General features: G+C 39.3%; 1 protein-coding gene across 17 annotated transcripts; it reads left to right on the top strand.

The window, feature by feature from the left end:
- Positions 1-389: 389 nt before the first annotated feature.
- On the top strand, positions 390-18,780 carry LOC138893340 (uncharacterized). Of its 17 annotated transcripts, XR_011408672.1 has the most exons (11): positions 392-662; positions 2,590-2,692; positions 3,309-3,481; positions 3,574-3,631; positions 3,736-3,956; positions 7,552-8,545; positions 8,644-9,448; positions 15,582-15,869; positions 16,211-16,278; positions 17,242-17,308; positions 17,803-18,780. XR_011408672.1 is itself a non-coding variant. In XM_070177484.1 (6 exons), exons 3-6 carry the CDS (start codon positions 3,778-3,780, stop codon positions 8,758-8,760), a joined length of 345 nt encoding a protein of 114 aa, XP_070033585.1. In that variant the 5' UTR covers positions 400-3,481; positions 3,574-3,631; positions 3,736-3,777; the 3' UTR covers positions 8,761-9,265. The 17 variants fall into 17 exon arrangements, 1 of the variants encoding a protein (XP_070033585.1); XR_011408669.1 differs by having other exon boundaries at positions 390-3,481; positions 3,736-3,797; positions 3,883-3,956; positions 7,533-8,545; XR_011408668.1 differs by having other exon boundaries at positions 391-3,481; positions 3,736-3,797; positions 3,883-3,956.
- Positions 18,781-26,380: the final 7,600 nt, after the last annotated feature.

Raw genomic sequence — 26,380 nt, 5'->3', positions numbered from 1 at the left:
CATTAGAGAGGATGGGAATCAAGAGTATAAGGCAGTTTCGTGGACTTATTAGTCGAAAGGAAAGGGAAAGATCACAGAAACCGCGATCGCTCATGGAATGACTAGATCTGGAAGGTGCTACTAGGGGTGAGCATAAAATTCAAAAAACCGAATTCTTCATTGGACCGAAATAATTTGGTATTTTAGTATTAGTTTATTCGGTATTTTGGTATTCTTCGGTATAGATTTTTCGGTATTTCAATATTTTGGTATGGTACTCGATATTGAGTTTTTGATATTTCGGTATACCAAAATACCAAAATATTTAAGTATAAGCCCACCTTTATTTCTATTTTCCAGTCCAATAAGCGTAAGCCCAACACTTCAAGCCCCCTAATTCCCTAATCAGTTAGGCCTTAGTCCCTTAGGATTAGAGACTTAGAGTTACGACGTCGGCAATAGCTTCTGCTTAGTGCTTACCCCCTTTCCCTTATTTCTATTTTCTAACCCTAAATTTCTCTCAAAAATTGAAACAATTGCTTGGCTGCTACTGTAATTCATGACTACAATAGCAGAGACAGCAACGTCGACTTCATGACCTTGGTAGCCGCGACTCCTCTCCTCGGCGACTGCTTGTTTGCACATTGTTGACCTTCATTCTTCAATCTTCAAGTCTTCAACAGGTTCACAACTTCTTCATTCTTCATTTTTCAATCTTCATGTTTTATGTTAGTTTGAAGTTGTTATATTTTATTTAGTTTCTTATGTTGACTATAATCAGTTTTTGAGCATTTAAAGAATCATTATTTTTGGGGTTTTAGCTAGTGAAAAGATCTGAGTTTTAGACTTGTTGAAATGTGCTTGTGTAACATGTTTTAGTTTCTTTTTTAGTTTAATAAAATGACACCACTTTGATTTATGAAAAGTTAAGAATGTGGTAGAGGTTAAACATTGCATCAGATCTAGTGAGGCAATATCATAACAATTTTGGTATGCAATTGATGCATAACGATCATACTTCTGTCGCTCATTTTCATCTACACATCTTATTTTCATAATAAGATTCTACAGTAGGATAAGGTTATTCCATTCAAAATAGCTACTTATACATAACACTATCCAAACTTCAATATATATTTAATAAGAAAAGGCACGTCAACTATAGCTTTGACTATTTCTGAGACATGAGAGAACACTATCGCGCTAACGCATGGACAAGAAAAAAACTGGTACAATTTAGCATAAAATACTTCTCCTTGACAGGATGCTACATTCTTCACCATATCAGGTATAACAGGTAATTAAACAAGCCAGTTTTAGCAAATATGAAAAATAATAAGCAACTAAGAAATCTTATCATAAAGCTTTAATAACCTTTCATTTTCTTGCAACTGAACTTGACAACCACTTGGAATCTCAATTTGTGTTTGTATCTGTTTTAATTTTGTATAGATGGAGGATGAAAGTAGAGTAAGTGATGTTGGTTCAACTGAAAGCTTACCTATTACTGAAGATAGCAATGCCAACACAATTGATACTCAGGATTCTAAGAAAAAAAAAAGCCATAGAACCTAGATCCACTATTTGGAAATATTTTGATAAATTTGAGGAAAATGGGGTCGGTAAAGTGAGGTATAGATATTGTAAGCAAGCTTATGCGGCTAATTCATCTAGGAATGAACAACAAGATTGAGATATCATTTGACTAGATGTAAAGAATACCCACCTAACATTGATAAAGATAATACTCAAACAAGGATAAACTTTCAATCTTGCTAAAATGATGGAGAATTGGAAAATTTGATCAAGAAATGGTTAGTAGGGGTTTAATTGAGATGATAGTTATTGATAAACTACCATTTAGCTTTGTAAAAAATGAAGGCTTTATGAAGTTTATGAGAATAGCTCAACCACTATTTCGTCTTCCTTCTCGTAGAACAATAACAAGGGATTTTTATGATGTTTACGGTGAATTGAAGCAAAATCTAAGAATGTCTTTTAGAGAAGCACAACCAAAAATTTGCCTCACAATAGATACATGAACTTCATTGTAAAAAATAAATTATATGTGTTTGACAGCCCACTTCATTGATAGGGATTGAAAATTACAAAAAAGAATACTAAATTTTTATCCTATCATTAGTCATAAGGGTGAAGAGATGACTAAAGCTATTTGTAATTGTTTGCTTGAATGAAAATTAGATAAAGTGTTCACTATTACCGTGGACAATGCTTTTTCAAATGATGTCACAATCAAAGAATTGTCTAAAACGTTAGATATGTGGAAAATTAATATGATGAGTGGTAAGTATCTTCATGTGAGATGCATGGCTCATATACTTAATCTAATTATGAAAGATGGTTTGAAATAAATTAATGCTTCTGTTACACGTGTTAGAAATATGTGAGGTATGTGAGATTGTCGCTTGCAAGGACCTTAAAATTTAAACTGTGTTGTGCACTTGTAAAGGTAGAATGTACCAAAATATTGTGTTTGGATGTTCCTACTAGGTGGAATTCCACCTATTTGATGTTGGATACGGCGCAAAATTTTGAAAAAGACCAAGTTTCATCTCTTTGATAATGGATTTTCTGCTTATCTTTGTGAAGACGATAGTAGTGCAGGTCCTCTTGAATCTGATGATGCGGTGAATGTGAGGAACATAATAAAGTTTCTTGCAAGATTTCACGAGCTCACCAAAAAAAGTTTCAGGTTCACGTTTATGTCACTTCTAATGTTCATTTTGAGGATGTATCTTAACTTTATTGTCATTTGAAAATATTTTTAATTAGAGAGGATGAGAATTTAAGAAAATAATTGAGCGGATGCAAGAAAAGTTCAAGAAATATTAGGGTGAGCCTGAAAAGATGAATAAAATAATTTTTATTGCTCCCGTCTTAGATCCACGTAACAAGTTTGAATATATTAGCCTTGCACTTGATGAACTTTTTGGGAAGGAAAAAGGGAAGAAAATAAATGATAAGGTGTATACTTATATGAATTCTTTGTTTGAAGAGTATCTAAAAACGTATTCAACAGGATTTTGTCCTCAGTCGCCATCTAGATGTACTTCATATGATAAAATATCTAATACATCTAGTGGGAGTGTTATAACTGCATCATCAATAAGGACGAAACTTCATTTGAAGAAACAAAAGGAAGACAGTGGAGGGGGGGATGCTAAATCGGAGTTCGATAAATACATTAGTGAAGAACAAGAGCCTTATAGTGAAGAATTTGATATCTTAAGTTGGTGAAAAACACATGCTCCTAGATTTCCTATTCTTTCAGAGTTGGCTCGTGATGTGTTGGCCATTCTAATTTCTAGTGTAGTGTCGGAATATGCGTTTAGCACCAGTGGCCGTATTCTTGATTCATTTAGGATTTCATTGACTCCTAAATGCGTGCAAGCTCTTGTTTATGTTCAAGATTGGCTTAGAGAAGAGAAGAATCTTATTAGCGTTGAACAAGAGCGGCAATATCTTGAGAAAATCGAACTTGGTAAGCTTTAATATTTTATGTGTGTATTAGTTCAAAATAATATATTCCACTTATTTATGTTGTATGACATATTTGGTTGAATTATCTTTTAGATATGAAAAATAATGGAAGCATTGCTAGCATTGTTGAAGTATAGTTGCAACTTGAGTGGTAAGTTGAATACTCTATTTGTTTGGTGATATACTTTTGTAATTTTGTTCTTTTATCATAAAAAATTATATTCTAACTTATGATTTTATCTTATTTTTTGTTAGGTTCAAGTTCAATCATGCCCCGTGCTCCTAAAATGTGCTCACATGTTTGGGAATACTTTGAGGTAGTAGAAGATAATGAAGAAGTTCGTAAAGTAAAATGCAAGCATTGTGATCGAATCTTTAATGTTTAGTGCTCCCTCAAAGCAGATCAATCAACTTGGACTGCAGAACATACATAGGGCTCTTGATTCTGCTGTCTATATATGGATATACCTTCTTAGGTGAGTTCACAATGTTTAACAATATTCCTTGTCCATTTCATTAAAAGACTATAGTTTTTAATTATAACACAGTGCTTTTAATTATGCTTTCGTCATTTTAACTATGAACTTTTAAAGGATAAGTGGCAAAAGAGTTGGTTTACGTCATTGATGGTTTCCACTAGCCACTGCCACTTCTTGTCACGTTAGATAGGGACAGTGTGATATCGAAACCATACTGAATCGTAGCGAACCAAATAAGAAAATTTTGAATCGTACCGAACTTCTTTGGTACGGTATTTGATATGCACAATTGATAAACCGAATATCAAAGTACCAAACCGTAATTCATAAATACTGTACTGAAGTACCGATCGTGCACCCCCTAGTGGACGCTTTAAAGACTGAACTTGTCATGACCCAATTTCTCCTATAGACCGTGATGGGGCCCAACGTCACCGCTAGGCAAGCCAACGATAAAATAACTATGTGATTACTCTTTTTAATAGGTTTCCAAGTAATTTAAATTCTATTTATTAAGAGATTTAAGAAGTAGGGAGTTTAATAAATAAAATGAAAACAATTGAGTGCAATCATCGATATATAAATATTTCAAAACCATAAGGTCTACTAGAGTGTGTGCCAAGACCTGGTGTCACAAGTGTATGAGTACTAGTAGAATATAAAAAACTCTAACTACTGTGTGAAATAACATGGACAGAAAATAAGTATAAAAGAAAGGCTCTAGGTGCTGCAGAACGGATGAGGAAGCAGCTCACCACTAGTCTTCAGGGTATCGGGGATGCGCGCCGGTGTGACCGACAGATGTACCTGCTTCAGATCCTGCATAGTTAGTGCAGAAGTGTAGCGTGAGTACATAAACAACATGTACCCAGTAAGTATCAAGTCTAACCTCGAAGAAGTAGTGACGAGGGGTCGACATCAACACTTACTATGGGCTAACATTAAAGAAATACATAAATCCAAATAAGCATGGGTTATGTAAATAATAATGATAACTCAATAACAAGCATAAAGTAAATAATTCTTTCACGCATGGAAAGTCCCAAATAAATTTTTGTCTTATATAATCTTAGCCTCTCAAGCGAGGGAAAAGATATTAAATATATGATTACACTTTGAGTGTTATCACGTACGATTATGCCGAGGTCGTACGGTCCGATCAAGAATAATATGTACACTGCTGAGGGTCGAGCGGTATGAACCATAGATGCAGCAATCTACTGCCAAGGCGTTCGGCCTGCTCCACAAGAAGAGAGGATACTTTATAAACATCCGGTTTAATAGCTAATACAAGGCTAATGTACAATGAAACACAATTTCTTTTATTAAGGTCAAGCAACCCGCCAAAACTCAATAAGTGAAATTCGGTCTTTTATAATTCATCTAATAAGTTTTGATATAATTTAGACACTTTAATTGACAAGTAGGGTGCAAACATTACAAGTATTTTATGATTCGGGTCCTAAGCTACCCGGACATAAGCATAGTTAGTAGCTACACACGGGCTCTCGTCACCTCGTGCGTACGTAGCCCCCACAATTAGAAGCAAATAGCAATTCAAATCACCTATGGGGTAAATTCTCTCTTACAAGGTTAGGAAAGAGACTTACCTTGTCTCAAAGCTCGCTTTCCGATATCAAATTCTCTCTAAAGCCTCAACTCGATGCCAAAAAATCCGAAACTAGTCAAATTTTGTATAAATTAATCAATATATGTTTCAAATTTTATAATTTAACTATTAGAGTAATTACCCAACCCAAATTGGAAGATTCTTAAAATTCACTCCCTGGCCCACGTGCCCGGATTCCGAAAATTTTCGAAGAACGTTATTACCATAATCTCACGAACACAAATATATAATTTTCACTCAATCCTATAACCATTTTCATGGGTAAATCCCATTTTTATCAAAACCTAGGGTTGTTCATCTAAACAGATAATTTTCATAAATTTTCACGTTAAAATTTACCCATAATCTATGTATTAAACTTACATTGCATAGAGATTACTTACCTCCAATAGCTAGGTGTAAATCTCTCTCTAGGAAGCTCGAAAATCGCCCCAAGAAGTGAAATAAATGAACCAAAAATGACCTAAGTCCGAAATAAATGGACCTCACTGCCTCCAAGACTTTCGTATCTGCGGTCCATGGGCCGCATCTACGGCACCGCTTCTGTGGAGAAAGGTCCGCCTCTGCGAAATTCCCCAGGCCCATCATTGGCCGCTTCTGCGGACAGCATACCGCTTCTGCAGTCCCGCTTCTGTGATTGGTCAAGCGCACATGCGGCCCTATCGCACATGCAGGCTAGTCATCGCAGAAGCAAGGCCGCTTCTGCGCGTGATTCTCCGCTTCTTTTGCCTCTGGAAAAATGCTTCAAAGCCTCTTCTACGGACAAAAGATCACATATGCGGGCTCGCACCTGCGGCCATAAGCTCGCAGGTGCAGGAACACCAGAACTGGTGCACCAGCAACCCTTTTGAGTTCTAATTCGATCCGTGCATAGTCCGGATTGCACCCGAGGCCTCATCCAAACATACCAACAAGTTCGTAAACATAAAACATACTCGCTCGCACCCTCAGAATGTGGAAAACAACATTAGAACTAAGAATCGCAACCTAAAACCAATAGGATCAACTTATGAACTTCAAGTTCTTCCAACTCGCTCTAAACGCGCCGAATGATACCTAAACTACTCGGAATGACACCAAATTTTGTGTGCAAGTCTTAAATTACTATACGGAGCTATTCTCAGGTTCGAAATCCCAAACGGACCTCGATATAACCACAACCTACTCCAAACCAAATTTAAAGAACATTTAAACCTTCAATGAGGCAACTTTCAACATTAAGCGCCGAAACGCTCCCGGATCATCCAAAACTTGATCCGAACATACGCCCAAGTCCAAAATTATCATACGAACCTATTGGAACCGTCAAACCCCCGGTTTTGAGGTTGTTTACTAAAAATGTTGACCAAAGTCAAACTTAGCCTTTTAAAAGCCAATTAAGGAACTAAGAGTTCCGATTTCAACCCGAACCCTTCCAAACCCGAACCAACCATCCCCGCAGGTCATAAAATATTAAAAGCACATACGGGTAGTCTTATTTAGGAAAATGGGGATCTAGAAAGCAAAACGACCGGTTGGGTCGTTACATAACTAAATGGAGTAACTATCATTATCATACCAAAGCGAGCTCGTATGAGTTTGGGAATAGAGGATTTTATTGATGATAAAAAAAAATTAAAGATATAGGTGACAATGCATGGTATGTTTTAGCATAGAGACATGAAGGGGAAAGAAAAGTTGGTGAACAGCATTTGAGGGATTATGCGGGACCAAAATCGAAACTATCCTTGGAGGAAATGTTGATTAAATTGGTATGAATTGAGGATAAGTCAATGAAGGTTCTCCATTATGACAAGGAGGATAGAAAAATTAGCCGTGAGATTCTATCCACACTGACCAAGAAGGTAAATAATTTAAAAATGTGTAATATTTTTGGTATGTGTTTAATGTCAAATACATTTATGGTAATTATTTTTATGCCTATACAATCAATTCATCTGTAGCCATTCCTACTCAACGTAGTTGACCAACTCAACGTATCGTTGATGAGGCGCAAGATTATGTCATCAACAAGGAGAATGAAAAGGCTATGATTGAAAATGTAGATACTGAGCCAAGCTTGGTTGCTCTTGATGACAAGCTAACTAATTTAGATGAGGAACCTGGTGCTGATGAGAATACAACTGAATTCCATGATCCAGCTGTAGATATGAAGATGGCGATTGAGTTACAAGAACCAAGTATTCCTGAGAAGGAAAGTGAGGTCCATGCACTGTCCTAGGACGACAAGACTGGTGACACTAATTCTGGTGTTAGTGGTGAAGCAAATTATGATATTGATCGTGAAGTTAAATGTGGAGTTATTAGTGGAGCTAATTCTTGGGTTGAACCAACATAGAGCTTGGCAGTGAACTAGTTGATGTCTTAGGTATTGTGGCTAATATTGAAGAACAGAAAGTTGGAGAAAAAGTGGGTGATGGATCATTAAAATAGTGATGTAATATGTGTCCCTGGGGTGTGCAACAACTAACTGATTTTCAAGTTTTGCATATATTTTGGTTGGTGGATATGGATACAAATAGTTTAGATGTGGATCTAACAATTTGGTGGCTTAACTGCATATATATTGGTTGTTTTTATGGATACAAATAATTTAGAAGTATATTATTATTTTCATGATTATCTAAATGTGCATGTGTTTTTACTGTGATTTAATCGGTGAATGTGAATGTATTTCTACTATGATTTATCTGAATGTAAATATTATAAACTGCAATGGTGGTAAATTGTTGACTAAGGGAACATAAAATGAAGATGTACGTTCCCCCGATTAAGGGAACATAAAAAATGCTAATGTAGTGTTACCTTTTCAGTTTCGGATGAGTTCCACTTAATTTCCAAGCCGGTGGGGGTAGCCAACAACTTGAAGCATCTAGCTTCGGATAAGGATTGGGAAAAAATGGATGCTCTCTCTGCTAAATGTCTTATCAACAACAACATGCATCTGGCAGCTCAGGTATCTTTTCATCCTTCTCTCCTCCCTTTATATTTTTTAACCACTATCTTTGATAACTTTAATCTTTGAATTTACAAGCTAATCTCCTTGCTTCTAAGGGCTTATAGAAGATGATCCTGGATAAAGAGGCACTTAAGATTGAGGGGGATCAGCTTGTTGAGCACTTCCTAGCTCAAGAGGCATGGCTTGCTCACATGGGTGAACTCAAAGCTTGATTGAAGCAAACGGAGCATTGAAAGATGGCCCATAGCCAAGAGGCCACTTAGTTTCGTGTTGAGCTTGCTGAATTTAAGATCAAGTGGGCAGAGCTGCATGATGCCGTAAACTTGGCGTCAAAATGTAAGTCTACTTTCATGTAAATAATTAACAACCTAGAAGTGAACTTACTCTCCAAAACCGAGGAAGCTTTCGCGGTTGAAGAGAAGAGGGACATAATGGAAGAGAGGCTTAAAAAGGTCATGGAGAAAAATTGTGAACATGCTAAGACTAATACTGACCTTTCCGGGGCTTATGATATCTTGAAGATTGACAACGAGCAGTTGCAATTGAAAATCCAAAGACTCCAGGCCAGACTCCATTACCAAGAAGACATCTTCTTGCTTGAGAAAACACATGTTGTTTATCACATGAAGAGGAAGACATTGTAGGATGCCAGAAAATGGCATTTATAGACGACTGCATCGCTGAAGCTCTTGCCTTAGAGACAACTGCCTTCGAAAATATTCTTGCTCAGCTCACTGCTTCAAGCTTCTCGAGCACTTGCTTTGAGTGCTCGGAAACTAAGGAAGAAGTTGAAGATTATGAAGATAAGGGCAAAGATATTGAACCCGATGCTGAGAAACCTTCATCTTCAAAAGATGCAGTGAAGATCTCTAATCCTTCAACTTCTGCTGATAAAGCAGAGTAATGTATTTTTCCTCTTTATTTTTTTTATCCTTTGTAATTATCCCAGAACCTCTATTGGGTGCGAGGTTTTGAAATAAAAGATATCTTTTCTGAACTCTTATCTTTCTGTTGATAAAGTCCGGGAATTTTTACTTCCAGTTAACTTTAATATCAGGCATTCATACTTTCGATTTTTAACCTTTATTTATGAAGGTTTCATAGAGAAAGACCTTATGTTTATGATGATCTTGAAGAGGGCGTCGTTCATTCTTTCACTTGCATTTGAAGTTTAAGTAACATTCAAATGAAAGAAAATCCATATCATTCGGACAAGAAATAAGATATAAAAACAAAAGGACTCTTACTTATTCCTTCTATTTCCAAAAGTACATTTACATAAGCCAAAAGAATTTATATATTAGCTTAAGTAAATAAAACTGCATACATGCAGCCGCTAATTTGTACTTAGACATACATTCCCTGGACCTGACTCGAGGTCTTTCATAACAACTAAACTTTCACATTCAAGAAATAGTTCCCGGTTCTAGCAGTCTCCGGTATCATTTTTACATTTTCTTTTTGAGGCTAGCATTGACACTTTAAGTGCTCTGATATACAGTATTTCATAGTCTCTCCCTCCTCAGTGTTCAGATGCACAGTATGAGAATTTGAACACTAGAGTTCTTGTTGCTATCAACAATCATTCTTCAGAGTATGCTTTACGTTGCTACCTCAATAAATACCTAGACAGAAAAATTCATTTGACATAAGAACTGGATGAAGAAAAAAAGAGTGCAGCGCGTACTTTCAATATAATCAAGGATCTTCAACAGTAGTACCTTTTGAGGAGAGTCACGTTCCAATTGCTTGGTAATTTACTCCATCTTGATTTTTCAGTTGATATAAATCTTTATCGGTTATAGCTAAAATTCGGTAAGGTACTTCCTAGGTCGGTCCCAACTTTCCGGCATTGACTTCCCAAATATTACAAGTTACCTTCCGTAAGACCAAGTCTTTGACTTTAAAATAACGGAGATTTGCTCTACGATTGTAGTATCTTTCCATCCTTTTTATTTTGTGCCACCATTCTTACATAAGCCAAGTTTCGATGCTCCTCAAGCAAATCTAACTTAATTATCATTGCTTCATCATTCTCCCATTCGTTTATCCAGGAATACCTCATGGTCGTTTCATCTATCTCCATCGGAATCAAAGCTTCCGCACCGTACACAAGGGAAAAAGGTGTTTCTCCTATGCACAACTTTATCGTTGTTCGATATGCCTACAATACTACAGGTAACTCTTCAGGCCACCTGCCTTTTGCATGCTCTAATTTCTTTTTGAGGTTTTGCATTATCACCTTGTTAGTCGGCTCTGCTTGACTGTTAGCACTTGGGTGGTATGGGGAGGAAGTGATCCTTTTAATCTTCAATTCCTCTAAGAATTTTATAAACTTGGAACCTATAAATTGTGACCCATTGTCACAAGCAATTTCTTTCGGCACTCCAAACCAGCAAATAATATGATATCAGATTAAACCAATCACTTCTCGTTCTCCAAACTTCTTGAAAGCACCTACTTTAACCCATTTAGTAAAATAATCACTCAAAACAAAAATAAATTTTACATGTCCGGGTCCTTATGGCAAAGGACCAACTATATCCATCTCCTATTTCTTGAACGGCCACAGTGACACCACTGAATGCAATAGTTTTGCCGGTTTATGTACCAGTTGAGCATAACATTGGCATTTATCATATTTTTGCATAAACGCCTTTGCATCTTGCTCCATATGCGACCAATAATGATCGGGTCTAATTAATTTGAGCACCGATGAGTCTGCATTAGAGTGATTGCTACAAACTCTTTTATAAACTTCCCTAATCACATAATTAGCTTATGTTTGTCCTAAGAATTGAGCCAAACGGGCAACTTTTATTCGCAATGCCCGAGAGGGTTTAGAGTCATCAGGCAGTTTACCATGCCGTAAATACTTTATAAACTCATTTCCCCAATCTCAAACTAAGTTTGTTGAGTAAACTTTGCAATAGCCATCCACGTTTAGGACCAAATGCAACAACTGAACAACTGCATGGGAATCTGCGCCTTTTATCTCTGCAAACAAACCTAAATTAGCCAACACATCTTCTTCCACATTTTACTCTCATGGAATGTGGATCACTGACCACTCCCTCCACTGGCAAAGCAAAATTTGAACTTTATTCAAGTACTGTTGTATGCGCTCTTCTTTGGCATCAAAGTTCCCATATATCTAATTTACCACCAATTGGGAATTGCACTTTACTTCAATCGCCTTAGAGCCAAGTCCCCGGGCTAATTAAAGTCATGCAATCATAGCCTCATACTCGGCTTCATTGTTAGTCAATGGAACAGTTTAAATGGCCAATCTCAAATTTCTCCTGAATGAGTGATTAATACTATTCCAAGACCAAAATCTTTTATATTGGATGTGCCATCCGTAAATAAGGTCCACACACTGAAAATAGTCCCAAATATCAGAACTACTTCTTTTGCACCTAAAGGCAACATCCCTGGTCTAAAATCAGCCACAAAATTGGCCAAAACGTGTGACTTAATCACAGTCTGTGGTTTATACTCAATATCAAATTCACTAATTTCAACAACCTATTTAGCCAATCGACCTGATAACTCAGGTTTATGAAGGATGTTCCTCAAGAAACAGTTGTCACAATGACTATTGGGTGACACTGAAAGTATGGTCAAAGATTTCGAGATGCGACTACAAGAGCTAGAGCTAACTTTTCCAGGTGTGGGTATCGTGTTTCCGCACCTGACAGTATTTTACTAACATAATATATAGGGAATTGTGTACTTTTTTGCTACCGAACTAGAACTGCACTCACTGCAACTTTCGATACCGCCTGATAGATTAACAACTTCTCTCCATCCTTTGGTTTAGACATTAATGAAGGACTAGACAAATACCTCCTCAAGTCTTTTAATGCTTAATGACACTCCGGTGTCCACGAGAAGTGATTCTTCTTCTTTAATAGTGAAAAGAATCGGTGACATTTCTTTGATGACCTTGATATGAATCTGCTAAGGGCCACCAACCTGTCGGTCAACCTTTCCACCTCTTTACACTTTTCAGTTGGTCAGGAATATCTTTTATGGCTATAATCTTGTCAGAATTTACTTTAATTCCTCTTTGGAAAACCAAGAAGCCAAGAAATTTCCTGGATCCAACTCCAAAGGCATATTTCTACTGGTTAAGCTTCATGTTGTACTTCCTTAAGCTGTCGAATATTTCTTGAAGATGGGTCAAATGAACCCCTGCACCGAGAGACTTAACCAATATGTTATTAATATAGACCTCCATGGTTTTACTAATTTGGCATTAAAACATCTTATTAATAAGTCTCTAATAAGTGAAAGCATTTATAAGCCCAAAAGGCATCACATCATAACAATATGTACTAGAACTTGTAATAAATGAAGTATTTTCTTGATCCTCTGGGTTCATCCTAATTTTATTATACCCGGAGAGTGCATCAAGGAAACTCATCAACTCATGTCGAGTCAAGGCATCGATCATTTGGTCGATGTTCGGCAATGAGAAAGAATCCTTAAGGCAAACCTTATTTAAATCCTTATAATATATACACAATCTAAATTTAATATTCTTTTTGGGTACGAATACCACGTTATCTAATAAATCAGGATAATTTACTTCACGTATTAAACGTATATTTAGCAACCTGGTTACCTCCTCTTTGACAAACCTATTTGAACTCGACTATCAGCTGCTTCTTTCACTTTATCGAAGGAAAATTAGGGTCCAAACATAGCTTGTGGACAGCCCCTTCTTGTAGAATACATGTCATATCTGAATGAGACCATGCAAAAGAGTCAGTGTTAGTTTTAATAAATTTAACAATTTTAAGCCTGAGTTCGGGCTCAACCACATTCCCAAGTAAACCTTTCTTTCCGGGAATTCCGTGAACAAAGAAATTTGGTCAAGATCTTTTGCAATTGACTTTGTTGCATCCGTTTCTTCCGATACCTGGAATGATCTAGGCACCTGGTAAATATCCGATGTCTCCTCCTAATTATCATATTCCACTGGGACTGAAACAGACGTTGACACTGGTTCCTGTAATTGATAGTTAATGATTCCTTCCGCCTTACTACTAGACAAAGTGGCATCATTCATTTCCCTTGTAGCAGGTTGATCACCTCTAATCTACTGAATTCTATCTGGTGTAGGTTGTTTTAACAATTGATGATAAGTAAATGGTACATCCTTCATTTCGTGGATCCATGGTCTACCAAGAATCACATTGTAACCCATATCTATATCCACAACTTCAAACAAAATGGATTCTGTCACCCCTTCAGCATAGGTAGGAAACATGATCTCTCCTCGAGTCGTTACGCTTGTTAGGTTAAACCCAACTAAAAATCTTTGTCGCCGCAATTATGTTTTCGGTCAGTTATTCTTGTTACAAGACCCTTAATTGGGTAATATTGGCCGAAGTACCTGGATCAAACAATAGACACTTAATTATAAAATCTAAAACATTTAAAAATATTACTATAGTATCATTGTGCGTTAAAATAAGGTCATCTACATCTTCTTCCGTGAAGGTGATTTCATCATCTTCTCACGCTTCCCAAATTCTCTTGCCATGAATAAATTATATCTTTGTCTTTTTTGCTGCCGAAAATGTCACCCCATTTACTTCAACCCCACCAAAAATTATGTTTATTGTTAGGCGGGGAGACCCTGTGGTTGGTTTTTCTAGTTCTGTTGCATCCCGACTCCGACCGTAGTTGCTCTTAGCCGGTCACTTAAAAGTTCTCTAAGATGACCATTTTTCAAAAACATCGCTACCTCTTCATGAAGTTTCTGGCAGTCCCCAGTCCTATGCCCATGAGTACCATGGAACTCACACCACAAATTAGGATCTTTTTCACTAAAGTCTAATCGAAATGGTTTTTGAAACCCCACTTCCTTAATTTTTCTCATAGATGAAACCAACTCCAACAAACTGATATTAAAATTATAATCCGATAACCGGAGATATCCTAATTTCGGGGACCCCGATGATTCTTTATCTTGCAAGGTTCTATTACTTCATCCGCGATTTCTCCTTCTGTCTGGTCCAAGTCTTTTCGACAACTGAAAACCTATAACTCCATACCCTTGACTTGATCGAGCATCCGACCTATTGTTTGACACATAAGGTTGAAAACGGCTCCTGGATAATCTCCTGTCCGTATCAAGATCACTCTTGAATTTTTCATGAAATCGATCATGGTTTCGACCCTTGAAAGACACCGAAGAACCAACCGGATCATCTTCAATCCTAATCTTTGAATCATAGAGATTATGGATATCAGCCCAAGTAGTTGCTTGAAATTGCAATAGACATTCCTTCAACATCCTCGAGGCATCAAAACTTAAGGGATTAAAACGTTTTGGTGAATGGTTCTTGTAACGACCCGGTTGGTCGCTTTGAGTATTACAACCTCGTTTCCCATATTTACTGCTAAATTTATGCTTTACAGTTATTATGTGACTTTTCGGGGTAATTGGTTTGGGTCCGGTGAGGTTTTTGGAATGAATTGGAACACTTAGTTTCAAGGTTTAAAGCTAAAGTTAAAATAGTGACCGGATATCGACTTATGTGCAAACGACCCCAGAATAAAGTTTTGATGATTCCAATAGCTCTGTATGATGATTTTGGACTTAGAAGCATATCCGAAAATAGTTTTGGAAGCCCGTAGCTAAATTAGGTTTGAAATGGCTAAAATAGAAATTTAAGTTTGGAAGTTTGACCGAGGAGTTGACTTTTTGATATCGGAGACAGAATCCACTTCTGAAAATTTTTATAGCTCTGTTATGTCATTTATGACTTGTGTGCAAAATTTGAGGTCAATCGGAATTGATTTGATAGGTTTCGGCATCGAATGTAGAAGTTAAAAATTTTTAAGTTCTTAAGCGTGAATTGGGGTATGATTCGTGATTTTAGCTTTGTTTTATGTGATTTGAGGTTTTGACTAAGTTCGTATGATATTTTAGGACTTGTTAGTGTATTTGGTTGAGGTCCCGAGGGCCTCGATTGAGTTTCCGATGGTTAACGGATTAAAATTTGGACTTAAACAGCTGCTGGAATTTTTCTGCTGGAAATTGGGGGTAGAAATCGAAGAAGCGATGGAGGCAGCGATGGAGGCAGCGATCGAGGGCAATGATGGAAGCAGCGATCGGGAGCAGCGATCGAGGCAGTGATGGGGGGAAGCAATCGAGGGCAGTGATCGGGGGCAGCGATTGAGGGCAGCGCCTGGATAGAAACTTTAAGTTATAAAAAGGGGACTTTGTCCCATTTTTCATTTCTAACAAATTGGAGCTTGGGGAGAGGCGAATTTTTAGAGATTTTCAAGGAAAAATATCGGGGTAAGTGATTCGAACTCGGATTTGGTCAATATACGTGAGTATATCATTATTTTCATCATTTAATTAGTGTTTTTAGATGAAAATTTGGGAAAAACTGTAGAAATCTCATAAAACAAATTATTGAGATTTCGATGTCGATTCGGAGTCAGATTTGACTGAAACTAGTATGGTTGGACTCACAATTGAATGAGTTATCTGATTTTGTGAGTTTTGTTGGGTTCCGAAACGTGGCCCACAGGCGATTTTTGGTTGAAATTTCGGATTTTTATGGAAAATTTATATTTTCATATGGAATTAATTCCTATAATTTTTATTGACTGAACCGGATTATTTGTGGCTAGATTCGAGGCGTTTGGAGGCTAATTCGCGAGGCAAAGGCATTGCAAAATAAAGAATTACACAATTTGAGGTAAGTAACAGTTCTAAATTTGGTCCTGAGGGTATGAAACCCTAGATTATGTGTTATGTGGTTGGTTTTGAGGTAACGCACATGCTAGGTGACAGGCGTGTGGGCGTGCACCGTAGGAATTATGACTTGGTCATTTTCATGGAACTGTGTAGTCGAATAATCTGTTGATATTCGTACATTTTTTCATGTTTTAGAGAAATCGAACTATAAATCATGTTTAAACCATGTGTTTACATTGTTGGGACACACAGAGGTCGTGTACTTATGGAATTATCTGCTAAATTGCTATTTTGCACTCAGTCACAATTTTATTTGCACATTTCATCTCAGTCTCTATTGTTCATTGTTGATGCATCATATCATTGATGTTTGGGATGCTTATCATGATTTCTGAGAGCCCGAGAGACTGGAGAGATTGATGACTGAGTGAGGCCGAGGGCCTAATTGTGAGGATATTTATGGGATCGGGTTGCACGCAGCAGTATGTTTCATTGATTTATGCCATTATTAGTTTGTTATAGCGCATGGGTTGAAGGAGCCCCTACGTAGTCTGTACACACCCCAAGTAAGTGCAAGTACCTACTGAGTGTAAGTTCCGAGTGCCGAGTGATTGAGAGGAATGAGTGAATATGAGGAAAGAGTGACTGTGAGATTGGAGTGAATGGGAGGACTGAGTCTGTTACTCTGAGAGGATGCATTGATTCCATTATTGCTGCATTTCAGCTGTCATATATCACTGTTTTGGAAAACTCTGAAAGATATTATTTCTGTTTCAGTCAAATTTGATATGAAATTATTGTGGAGTTTTAAATATTGAACTTGAAAGCATGCCTACCTTTTCCTGTTAGAAATTACTGTATTTGAACTTAGCTGTGAAGCTCGTCACTACTTTCAGTTCTTTATTTATTATTGTTACTTACTGAGTTGGTTGTACTCATACTACACCGTGTATTTCGTGTGCAGATCCAGGTGATCCCGGACACAACGGGTGTTGATTCTTTCGCACAGTTGATTTTTCGGAGATTTTAAGGTAGCTGCAGTGTTTTGCAGACCTTGTCTCTCTATCCCTATCTCTTTGTTTTTTGTATTTGATCTCAGACTATTATAGACCATATTTTCCAGACTTGTAATGTGTATATGCTCATGTACTCAGTGACACCGGGTTTTGGGAGTGTATTTATAACTATTATTTGTGGGATTTTCTCTTAAACTTAAATTATTATGTTTTTCCGTATTTAAAAGAAATTGTGGGTTATTGATGTTGTCAGCTTGCCTAGCATTGAGATAGGCACCATCCCGACAGCTAGAATTTTGGGTCGTGACAAGTTGGTATCAGAGCCTAGGTTACATAGGTCTTACGAGTCATGAGCAGGTTTAGTAGAGTCTTGCGGATCGGTACAGAGACGTCTGTACTTATCTTCGAGAGGCTGCTGAACCCTTAGAAAAATTTTACTTTCTTGTATTTTGTCATGCGGATTTGTTGATTCCGGAAATTAAAAATTCTGTTATTCTATTCTCTCACAGATGGTGAGGATACGTACTACCGGATCGGAAGGTCAGCTACCAGTGCCACCAGTTAGGGCCGCGAGAGGCCGGGATCGTGGTAGAGGCTGGGGCCGAGGCAGAGGTCGAGGTGTAGCTCGTACAACATTTGGAGCAGCACCTGTAGCACCATCAGTTGCTCCAGCTCAGGGGCAGATTCCAAATATAGTTGAGCCGGCAGGACCAGCTCAGGCACCAACTGTGCCTATTGTGATTCCAGGCCTTCAGGAGGCTCTATCACAGATATTGACTGTTTGCACAGGACTTGCTCAGGTGGTTTCTGCTCAGGCTGGGGGAGGTACTCATACCCCTGTTGCCCGTACTCCATAGCAGGTAGTGCAGGGACTTCAGATACCGAGGGCACTACCAGTCTAGCCAGTTGCAGCTGCCTGTAGTCCCTGTTATGGCAAATGATAAGCAGAGGAGACTTGAGAGATTTGGGAGGCTTCCACCTCCATCATTTAGTGGTGCTGAGTCAGAGGATGCTCAGGGTTTTCTGGACAAGTACCAGTGGATACTTCGGATAGCAGGTATTCTGGAGACTAGTGCGGTCTCATTCACTACTTTTCAGTTTTCTAGGACTGCCTTCAGATGGTGGGAGGCTTATGAGAGGTGCAAGCCGATCGGTGCGGCACCACTTACATGGCAGGAGTTCTCCGTTTTCTTTTCAGAGAAGTTTGTGCCGCAGTCTCGCAGAAAGGAGCTCCGCAGACAGTTTGAGCAGCTACCTATGATGAAATTCTAGAGAGGCTCAACTCTCTTGCATTGGCTATCATTCACACTTTTCAGTTCTATTTTAAGTACTAATGTCCATGTGGTGATGTATTTAAAAAAAATTGCTTCAGGTGTGCAGATGACCCACAAACTTGATTAACCTTTTATTTTGATCCTTCTTGCGAACAGGGATTAGATTATAATTATGTGCTTTATGTTATTTTACAAATCTTGTTTTTTCATATACTATTTTTGATAATGCCAAAGGAGGAAATAAAAGATAGAAGGATTAAAAGAGTCATGCAATCAGCTAACGCAGAATGAAGTCATGAAGATCAAGCCCAGCTAAATGAAGATGATGAGTCTAGACAAGCTAAGCCCAATAAGAATCGGGATCTAAAGCTGACGCAAGACTTCAAGTCAAGCAAAACTAATGTGATTCATTAGTAAGAGACAAGTTAGTTAAGGAATAAATGAGATCAACGTTCTTCAAGGCTGACTGAAGTTAAAATTCTCTTGGGCCACTCGTAAAATCAGTTCCAACATCCTCTTGGGACTGTATCAAGTCAATTCCCTCATTTATATATGAAAATGAACCGAACGATATCAATGCATCAGATTAGAATGACGGCTAGCCACAAAGGTGCTATAAATACTGAAAATCTTCTCAGTTGAACAACACACAACTTCCATCTCAAACAAAGACTACTCTCTTTCTGTTTTTAAACAAGTATCGTGGTTACCCGAAAAACGGATATAGTTGAATTTATACATAATTCTAAGGATACGTGGTATAACTTGGCACAAATCGAAAAGTGAGTAGAAATATATCGAATATTGACTTGTAAAGAATGAAATACGAACCAATATTTAATTAGAAAACGATTTAATGATCTAGCAAGATGAATCAATATATAAAGCTCACAAGAGGATAATCTCTACTGTATTTCTCTGTCAATAGTAATATCTGAATATAAGAGTGTATGTATGTCTTAATGTTGGATCCTTAGAGAAATAATAGGCATCCCTCTTATAGTGGATGGATCCTACTTTGGATATAATTAAAAATACATAGTGGGGAACCTATGATAGAATAGTTTTTCCCAAATTTCCGCCGAGATTCTCTCTCCTGAGTGCGTCTGTAACGGCTCTTGTCCCATGGCTCGATCTTGATCGTACTTGGTATTGGTTGATTTCCAGATTTAGAGCTCGTTATTGACTTGGGCTCGATATTGACTCGGGGACCAGTATTGACTTGGGCTTGGTATTGGTCGGTCTCTGGCTCTAAAGCTCGATAGCCCCGCTTCGCATCATAGTTCGATTTGGATTTGAGCTCGGTAATGACTTCGAGTTCGGTATTTGATCGGTCTCAGAAATTTGAGCTCGGTAACCTGATTTCGGATCTCATACATGATATTACGAGGATGACCTTCGGTCCATTATGTTCCAATCTTGACTAATCATATGAAGGTCGAAATCAGTTTTAACCGTATATAGATAGTCCCCTCATTTCTCGGGAAGAATATGGCGAGAAACGACATGATTTTCAAGCGATATGACTCGATACAAACTGACGTTTGCATCGAGCCCGACCGTGACATACGTGATAGTTGTCCCGTCGGTTTAGTTTACCAAGGCATTAAATACGTGTTAGATGATGGTCAGCCATTGTTGACACTGAACCGTCATTGCCAACCGTATAAATAGCCCCTCTTTTTACCATTTTTTAACTTTTACATCTCCAAATTCTCTAAGTTCCCTTTCGCATCTTCTGAGTTCTTCATTTGTAAATTTGTGTTTTTTACTGCAAAATCCCTCTTTAGAATACCAAATCTAGTCATCTTCCTCTATCTTCAATCTTCAAATCCCAATGGCAAAAACGTCAAAAGTCATTCCTTAAAAAGAAAAAGCTTCTTCTTCGCAGCCCGCCGGCGACAAAACACCGGTGGAGCCACGACTTGAGGAGTGTGTTCCCGGGAGGTATGTTCTTACCTCCGATTTTAAGATCGACAAAGCTTCGCCGGTCCCTGGTCGATGCGAGCTAGCATCAAGATATATGTGCTCGATAACCGAGGGTTATCTTAAGCAGATAAGGAAAGATTGCAACTGGGAGGACATAGAAGTGATAGTTCCGGCTCCCGAAGAAGATATTACTATACATGTGAAATGGTTTTTAAGTGTGTATACTTACCCTTTCATGTTGGGCCCTCTCGACCTTGTTGTCATCAATTTTTGCCGCCAATATCAAGTAACCCTAGGCCAAATCCATCCTTCTTTTTGGCGGATCGTTATTCTGATTTGCTTCTTCGTGAACAAAGTCGAGGGGATGTCTTTCGCCCTCGACCACCTCATTAGATTGTACAACCCCCGCCTTTATCGAGGTGGGTTAATAAAACTCCAGTGCTGGGCTACCAAAGTATTGTTCTCGAGCATACACGAGGACAAGGATCGAGGTTTGATGGGCAGGTTCGTTTGAGTGAAGACTTCTGACTTAATCCCTGCCGAGAAGATGTCGTTTCCCTAGGAGTGGAACATGAAGCGTAAGTATAATTTCTAATGTTAGCTCCTATTGTTTTGCTCCTTTGTTTCTTTCTCACCGGTATCTTTTTCCGTGATGTAGCAGTTGCTTGGATGCCCGGTGCTATTCCTAACCTTAAGAGTTAGGTACGGGACCTGGCTTCGACCTCCACATATGCCGAGCGCTCGTGGCGCGACTTATAAAAGGGCCGATGGGAAGCTAAAAATCATGGTAAGCCTCTTTCCCATGTCTTCGATAATTCGAACAAAATGTCTTTCCTATACTTAAACCAATTTTCTTGTGTGTAGGCCTGGGCAAAGATGCAGTCATGAGGCCCTCGTCTAGTGAGGAAGAGACTTGCCCCAGTTCCAAAATCGGCGACGGATAACAAGGGAAAAATGGCCTCTACTGCCGAGTATCCAAAGCTTAAGACGAGGGCAGTTTGTAATCCGAGGAAGAACATCATCCATTTGACCGAAGAATCTGTTCGGCGTCTAAGGGATGAAGACGACGAAGAAGAAGAAAATGACGGGTCCATACTGGTGGCCTGAGTGAAGAAAACCATCGATGCCCCAAAGGCAGCTGGGTCGATGGCGGTTGATGAGGCTCCATCTCGATTTGAGGGGATATCAGGGAAAGACTCGGGCAAAGTCCCCGAGTCATTAGATATCGAGGATGCCTCCCACCGAAGTCAACAAACGGTGGGTATATCTGAAGGGGCCGGCCCTGAAGCTCTTAGAACTGAGGAGAACGCCCCAAGCGAGCAATAGTAATCGGAGACTCGCCTACTCTCCCTGCTTTTTCCGAAGGGGCAATTCGGGAAGCGCGAGCTTTGGGGACCCTCGAGGTAGACGAGGCCCATGAGGGAGAGGATCCCTTTCATGATTTTCTTACCGGTATTGAGGATGCTGCCGGCCCGAGTGACGCGTCGGGTCTGTTTTTCGATGTTCAACAAACCCTGAATCGGGTAAGTCTAGATTCCCTTTGTCGGTGTCATATTTTTCCATTTTCTGCCTAACTTTTTCTCTTTTTCATATAGGCTTTAGCTCTACATCAAGAGGAGTTTTCCAAGTCTCAAACGGAACTGAGCCGACGTGAGGCTGACTTTCGAGGGCTTTTAGAAGAGAGAAATGCCCTCAAACTTCTTAATGGGTAGAAAGAGGAAGAGATCAAAGATCTCCAAGCCGATTTGACCAAGGCATACCAAGATCAGACTGACCTTACCGAACAGGTAATAATAATCTTAAAAACTCATGGGCTCGATTCGGGAACGGTGGATAATATTTTGATCTCACAGCTGCAGCAGAAGCTTGAGGCCATCGGGCTGCTTCGTGATGAGGTCGATACGATAAGGGAGGAGACCTTGGGGTGGAAAGAAGGCATGGACCGTCTTGCTGCAGAAAAAGAGACTGCTCGAGCCCAATTATCATCGGCCGAAAGTCAACTTCAAGTCATGAAGAAGAAGAGCTCGGTTCAAGCAAGAAAAATAGAGGAGCTCGAGGCTCGGTTGGCTTCCGTACTTGCCAAGGCCAAATCTGAAGCCGAAAAAGCAATGGCCGAGGCGGATGCATTCGTGGCCGTGTATCGGGCTGATGCTGAAGTCGATCAAGTACAAGCAAAAAAGGCTGCCGATACCTCTCAAACTCGAGCATATTGGGTTGCTAAACTTACCAAATGCTAATCTCGGAGGAAAACCCTCGAGGAGATCCATGCTCGAGGTTTCAATCTTACCGAGGAGATAAAAAAGGCTAAAGAGCTTGAAGAAGATTCCGGAGTCTTGGCTTCCGATGATGATGATGATGATGATGATGGGAGCAAGAGTGAGTCTGAGAGTGGAGAGGAGCCCGATGGAGAAGAGACTGCCCCCAGAGATAACCAGGGAACTTAGGGTTTTTTCCATTTTGATTTTTTGTGTAGGGTCCTGATCGGACGTTGTAAATACTTCTTCATTATATAAAGATATTTTCCTTTCCCGACTTGTCTCTATTTTATTCTCTGCCTTGTGAAGATTTTGTTTCATTCATGCCTTATGAAAGTTTTCATAAGTTCGAGGCCTTAGGCAATTTGATCGAAGTCGAACCTTGTACTCTTTATAACCGAGTGAGTGTTAGCTCGAGCTTGAAGTAAGCGTAGCCCTTAGGCTTAATAGTCGAGCGATTGCTTATTTGAACTCGAAATAATGTAGCATGTAGGCTTAGTAGTCGAGTGAGTGTTTACTCGAACTCGAAGTAATGTAGCACGTAGGCTTAGTAGTCGAGTGGGTGTTTACTCGAACTTGAAATAAGGTAGCCCTTGGGCTTCGTAGATAGTCCCCGAGTGAGAATGGTTGCTCGAACTCAAGTTGGGATAGCCCTTAGGCTTTATAGTCGAGTGAGTGTTGCTCGAACTCGAAGTGATGTAGCCCGTGGGCTTTATGGTCGAGTGAGTGATTGATCGAACTCGAAATAAGATTAGCCCTTAGGCTTAGTAGTCGAGTGAGTGATTGCTCGAACTCGAAGTAATGTAGCTCGTACGCTTAATAGTCGAGTGAGTGATTGCTCGAACTCGAAGTAATGTAGCCCGTAGGCTTTATGGTCGAGTAAGTGATTGCTCGAACTCGAAATAAGATTAGCCCTTAGACTTAGTAGACGAGTGAGTGATAGCTCGAACTCGAAGTAATATAGCCCATAGGCTTAGTAGTCGAGTGAGTGTTTACTCGAACTCGAAATAAGGTAGCCCTTGGGCTTCGTAGATAGTCCCCGAGTGAGAATGGTGTTGCTTGAACTCGAGTTGGGGTAGCCCTTAGGCTTTATAGTCGAGTGAGTGTTGCTCGAACTCGAAGTGATGTAGCCTGTGGGCTTTATGGTTGAGTGAGTGATTGATCGAACTCGAAATAAGATTAGCCCTTAGGCTTAGTAGTCGAGTGAGTAATTGCTCGAACTCGAAGTAATATAGCTCGTAGGCTTAGTAGTCGAGTGAGTGATTGCTCGAACTCGAAGTAATATAGCCCGTAGGCTTTATGGTCGAGTGAGTGATTGCTCGAACTCGAAATAAGATTATCCCTTAGGCTTAGTAGTCGAGTGAGTGATTGCTCGAACTTGAAGTAATGTAGCCCGTGGGCTTTATGTGGGGCTTGATCTCGTTGATTTTTCGGTTTGGCAGTCACCGATTTATGGGGTAATGGTCGGTCCTTGAGCTTGTTTGTATAATAGATCACGAAATAGGGGATGGATTCTGAGATATGAGATATCGGTAAAGGAAATTTTTCTCTTTTCCATTATACATGTGTTCATGCTTTTGTACCAGGGATCGAGCTAACTACACGAGCATGGTTCGTTTTGACCATTTGGCTCTTACAATTTTTCCTATCGAAACCCTGTTGACGTGAAGTAACTTCTTTGCATCGAACTTGATTATCGAACTTGATATAACTTGATATATTCGACGGTAATGCCCCCCAGTATTCGAGGTTGATTGTAAAGAGGCCTTGGATACTGTCGAATTGTTCTAAGTTAGCACGATCAATGGTTGTCTCATTAAAAACCTTGCCGAAAAACTCATTTGGGATAAACCGATCTAAGAAAAAAAGAGTGCAACACGTGTTTTCGGGCCTGAAGGCTTCGAGTTGACTAATCCATCCTTGTTCCTGGTCGAACTCCTACAAGGGTTAGTTTCAAAATATAAATGAACATGGGAGAGTCGTACCTTAGCAGTAGTATCGTTTTAGGTGCGACACATTCCAATTGCTTGGTACTTTTTTGCCATTTATCACGTCAAGCATATAGGATCCTTTTCCGACGATTTCGAGAATCTGATATGGTCCTTCCCAGTTAGGACCCAGTTTTCCTTCATTTGGATTTCGGGTATTGGGGATAACTTTCATTAACACTAAGTCCCCGATTTTAAAATATCGAAGATTGGTTCTTCAATTATAATACCTTTCGATCCACTATTTTAAGGCGGCTAATCGGACGAGGGCCGCTTCTCATTTTTCATCAGATAATTCAAGGCTCGTGTTCATCGTCTCGTTATTCGACTCATTTGTTGCATATCAAAACCGATTGCTAGGTTCTCCGACCTCAACCAGGATAAGAGCTTCGGCGCCATAAACCTACGAGAATGGTGTCGCTCCGGTACTCGATTTCGATGTTTTGCGGTATGCCCATAGAACTTCGGGTAGTATTTCTCTCTATTTTCCATTAGCGTTGGTTAATCTTTTCTTAAGATTTTGGATGATGGTTTGTTGGTCGATCCGGCCTGTCCGTTCCTGCTGGGATGATAAGGTATTGATAGGATCCTTTTTATTTTGTGATCTTCGAGAAATTTGGTTACTTTGCTTCCGATGAATTGCTTTCCATTGTCACATACAATCTCGGATGCCATCCCGAACCGACATATGATGTGGTCCCAAATAAAATCTATCACCTCTTTTTCTCTTACTTTCTCGAAAGCTTGTGTTTTAACCCATTTAAAAAAATAATCAGTCATAAACAAAATAAACTAAGCCTTACCTGGGACCGATGGGAGGGGGATGACGATGTCCATTCCCCATTTCATGAATGTCCAAGGAGCTAGGACCGAGTGGAGAAGTTCCCCGGGTTGATGAATCATGGGTGCATGTCTTTGACATTTGTCGCATTTTCGAACGAACTCCCTTGCATCTTTATCCATATCGATCCAATAATATCCTGCTATGAATTATTTTGTGGACTAATGAATTAGCACCGGAATGATTCCCACAAGTGCCCTCGTGAATCTCACGTAGGATGTAGTCGGTATCTCCTAGTCCCAAACATATTGCCAGTGGACCATCAAACATCCTTCTAAACAGCGTTCCATCATTGGATAAGGTGAACCGTGCAGCTTTTGTGCGTAGATTTCTCGATTCCTTTGGATCCGATGGAAGTTTTCCATTCTTGAAGTACTCTATATATTTGTTTCTCCAATCCCAGGTTAGACTAATGGAGTTTATCTTAGCATGACCTTCCTCGATTACTGATTTCATGAGTTGCACGACAATCCCCGAGTTGAGTTCGTCATCCTCGATCGACGACCCTAAGTTTGCAACAACGTCGGCCTCACTATTCTACTCTCGAAGTACGTGTTGCAAAGTCCATTGCTTAAATCGATGTAGAGTCACTTGCAAGTTATCCAAGTACCTCTGCATTCGATCTTCCCGGACTTCAAAAGTCCTATTGACTTGATTTACCACGAGGAAGGATTCACATTTGGCCTCCACGACCTCGACTCCCAAGCTTCTAGCTAGTTCGAGACCTGTAATCACGGCCTCATACTCGACCTCATTGTTAGTCAATTTTGTAGTTTTAATAGACTGTCTAACTATATTAC

This window comes from Nicotiana tomentosiformis, chromosome 6 (assembly GCF_000390325.3).
Source record: "Nicotiana tomentosiformis chromosome 6, ASM39032v3, whole genome shotgun sequence".
Classification (NCBI taxonomy): domain Eukaryota; kingdom Viridiplantae; phylum Streptophyta; class Magnoliopsida; order Solanales; family Solanaceae; genus Nicotiana; species Nicotiana tomentosiformis.
Note: the sequence above shows the minus strand (reverse complement) of the source record. Positions and strands in the feature narration are given on the sequence as shown.